Source organism: Octopus bimaculoides, chromosome 19 (assembly GCF_001194135.2).
Source record: "Octopus bimaculoides isolate UCB-OBI-ISO-001 chromosome 19, ASM119413v2, whole genome shotgun sequence".
Lineage (NCBI taxonomy): Eukaryota > Metazoa > Mollusca > Cephalopoda > Octopoda > Octopodidae > Octopus > Octopus bimaculoides.
In genome coordinates, this window is record NC_068999.1 from 45,889,286 (window position 1) to 45,892,463 (window position 3,178).

The 3,178-nt window shown below is 41.3% G+C and overlaps 2 protein-coding genes across 3 annotated transcripts in view; both read right to left on the bottom strand.

Annotated features, from left to right (window-relative positions):
• LOC106877727 (ubiquitin-like-conjugating enzyme ATG3) overlaps window positions 1-3,178 on the bottom strand; it is a gene marked incomplete at its 5' end in the record, with an annotated part of 216,637 nt that overhangs the window by 155,540 nt on the left and 57,919 nt on the right. The gene's annotated exons all lie outside the window — the stretch shown is intronic.
• Window positions 1,525-3,178, bottom strand: part of LOC106873349 (BCL-6 corepressor-like) — a 23,768-nt gene continuing 22,114 nt past the window's right edge. Inside the window, exon 3 of one of the 2 annotated variants that reach the window (XM_052974836.1) lies at window positions 1,525-1,988. In XM_052974836.1, coding sequence (XP_052830796.1) covers window positions 1,818-1,988 — 171 coding nt within the window. In that variant the 3' untranslated portion in view covers window positions 1,525-1,817. The remainder of the gene's footprint in view (window positions 1,989-3,178) is intronic. The other variant, XR_001409863.2, reaches the window with a different exon arrangement.

Below are 3,178 nucleotides of genomic sequence, written 5' to 3' on the forward strand. Positions count from 1 at the left end.
TGAAACTCATTGCTTGCTCTTTGCCTTACGTTCAATAGAAAAAAAAACGCGTTTTCTCCGTAAAATAGTAAAAATAATATATAGTTAAAAAGGAAAAAAAATATCGTCTGTTCAGTGAAAAAATATTTTAATAGTTATTTTTATGCAGGAACGCCTAGTGTGAAATAAAATCGTTTCCCCACCCCTTAACTGGCTTAATGTTATATGGCGTGAACGCAGCCAAGCGGCAGAAAGAATACAGCGCCGGTTTAAATGCCATACACCATTTTCAGCATAACACACCGGATTCGTGCAAGACAATTTATCCACGGACTAAGGGAATCACGCGCAGAACAAAACAATGAAATGCGTAATACGTAATTTAATTGTTACATATATGATACATATTAACTCAATTGGCACTCCGCCAGACACGACGACAAGCGTTCCAGTTGATCCGATCAACAGAACAGCTTGCTTGCGAAATTAACGTGCAAGTGGCTGAGAACTCCTAAGACAAGCCAAGCGTACCCTTAACGTAGTTCTCAGGGAGATTCAGCACGACACACTGAGTGTATGTAATAAGGCTGGCCCTTTTGAATTACAGGTACTCCTCATTTTTGCCAGCAGTGTGGACCGGAGCAACTGGAAATAAAGTGTCTTACTCAAGAACACAATACGCCGCTGTGTATCGAACTCACGACATTACGATCGTGAGTCGAACACCCCTAACCACTAAGCCAAGCGCCTTTACATGTACTACATCATTATCATCGTTTAACGTCCGTCTTCCATGCTGGCATTAGTTGGACGGTTCGATAGGCGCTGGCCAGGCAGGGACCTGCACCAGACTTCTTTCTGTGTCTGTTTTGGCAGGGTCTTTTACGGATGGGTGCCCTTCCAGTACGTAAACGTAACTCGAGACCGTGTGTTTGAGAAGCAAGCTTCTAGAGCACGCTGTCAAGCCTGGATCTAACTTCCAACAAGCAATTATTTCTTGCATTCAGATCTAGGTGAAATTTTTTGTAAGGTCGTAGTAGACGAATCAATTGATTTAACCAGCAGTCGGTCCTTGATTGTCCTACGTGGTCACTCGACCTACTAGAAATAGCAGTCAAATGTCACAACTCTCAAATACCCTGTAGGCAATGTAGTCCTAGATACATTATATTTTGAAAAGAAAAAAAAGTGAAAACAACCGGATCACGGATTTAAATAACTGTGTTCATAGAATCTGGTCAATCAGAACTAATGTGTTCTCAAACACAACAGCTTTTTGCGATATCACTCTCTCATTGCATATATAATTCAGCAGCAGCAGCAGCAGCAGCAGCAGTAGTAGTAGTAGTAGTAGTAGTAGTAGTTAATGCGGACATAGGTTTGATCCGTTACGGAAAAATCTTAAGAGTATTAAAGTATTTCTAGATAGAGGCCGCTTAGCAACAAGGAGTGATGTCTTCACTAAGCTGTTTTGCAACGGCTTGACGACGACAAGAGGGAGAAAAAAGAAAGAAAGAAGGAAAGGGAGAAAGAAAGAAAGAAAAGGAATACTATCGAAGAATAAAAGGTGAAATAAACAGAGATGCTTTGCTCCTTGCAGAAACTGCATGACCTCAGAGGGGTCATGCAAGCCCTTCTAAAATTCATTGCAATGCTGGAAACTCTTCCGTATCCTCAGCCGGTATTTCAGAGTCACAAGCGTTTCGCCCCTTAGTCTGTACACTTTGCCCGAGTTGGACAGCGACGACTGAACTAGTCTCCACCTACAGGAGGTTCCTTCTTGTGGTTTCTTATCACACGGGTAATGTAGCAACAGAAGAAGAAGAAGAAAATAATAATTACCTGATTCCGTCTTGAGAACATTGGTTAACATCAGCTCCGTATGAAATCAAATAGCGCGCGACATATAAATTCCCTCGAACACAGCACTCGTGTAATGGTGTGAAACCCGCATTGTCGCGGGCGTTTACGTCGACGGACCTCGTTTTCAAACAGTAGTAGAGTACATCCTACAAAAGAGAGTACAAGCATGAGTTACATTCACAGCATTTTGCCAGTATAGATAACTACCCTTACAATTACCTATTTATTTTACATTTAAATTAGTAATTTTGCAGTCTTACCACTTGGAAGTCATTGAAACAGATTTACTACTCTTGGATGCCCTTCAGGCGTTTCTAAGTGTGGTAATATTTCCTCGTGGCCGGACACGTTTTTCACGGGAGACTGGAAACAGCTACCCTCGTTTACAACTACAGTAATTCCTCGACTATCGCAGGTGTTATGTTCCAAAACCCCTGGTGATAGGTGAAATTCCACGAAGTAGAAACAGTACTGTACTATATATATATATATATATATATATTTTTTTTTTTTTTTAATTATTTTTACAATTTGTATATATGTATTTTATTAGAAATACAAAACAATACCACAGAGGAAGCGGCGTAAGCTTAGATAATAAATCGCGATATGGCGTGGAATTGCTGTATCACCTAATGTCACAACAAGGAAATATATTCGCACATATATCACGTGATGACGTGAGTGATCCTGCTTTCAGATAGTGTTACACATCGCTGGACACGATGCGCTATTGCATTGTTTTAGCCTTCAACTGACGCCATCCCGCTGTCTAGGTGAGGAGGCCAACATTCCAACTGATCGAATGGGAGATTGGAGCAAGGTGAAATGAAGTGACTTGCTCAAGAACACAACGCGCCAGTCAATCAGGGATTCGATCGTACGGGACTCCCGAATATCACTTGTGTCTAGTCACCCCCACCTCTCGCACGGCCCAACAGGGACGAAAAACAAAACTAGAAGAGGTAATACTCGAATTAGAAAAGGAGAAAAACCAAAAGTAAACGATGGCAACGTAGTCGTACTGACTCGCTAGAAATAGCAGCCAAATCTCTTCCATTCATATCACATCTGTCCACTTTTTATAGATTTGATATAGGAAATAAAAATAATGCAGACTTAGATGCATTAAAAGAGGCGGGGATGGTAGCAGGTGGAACATCATTGATATTCTGTTTACTCGATTAAGTCTGACCTGAAACTCGACGACGACGATGACGATGACGACGATGACAACAGCGAGATCAACTAAACAGCGTAAGTCATTCTAAGTTCTACTGTCTGATTCCTGTCTTCGCAGCCGACATAGAAACAGTGACAGAGCTTGCAATGATAA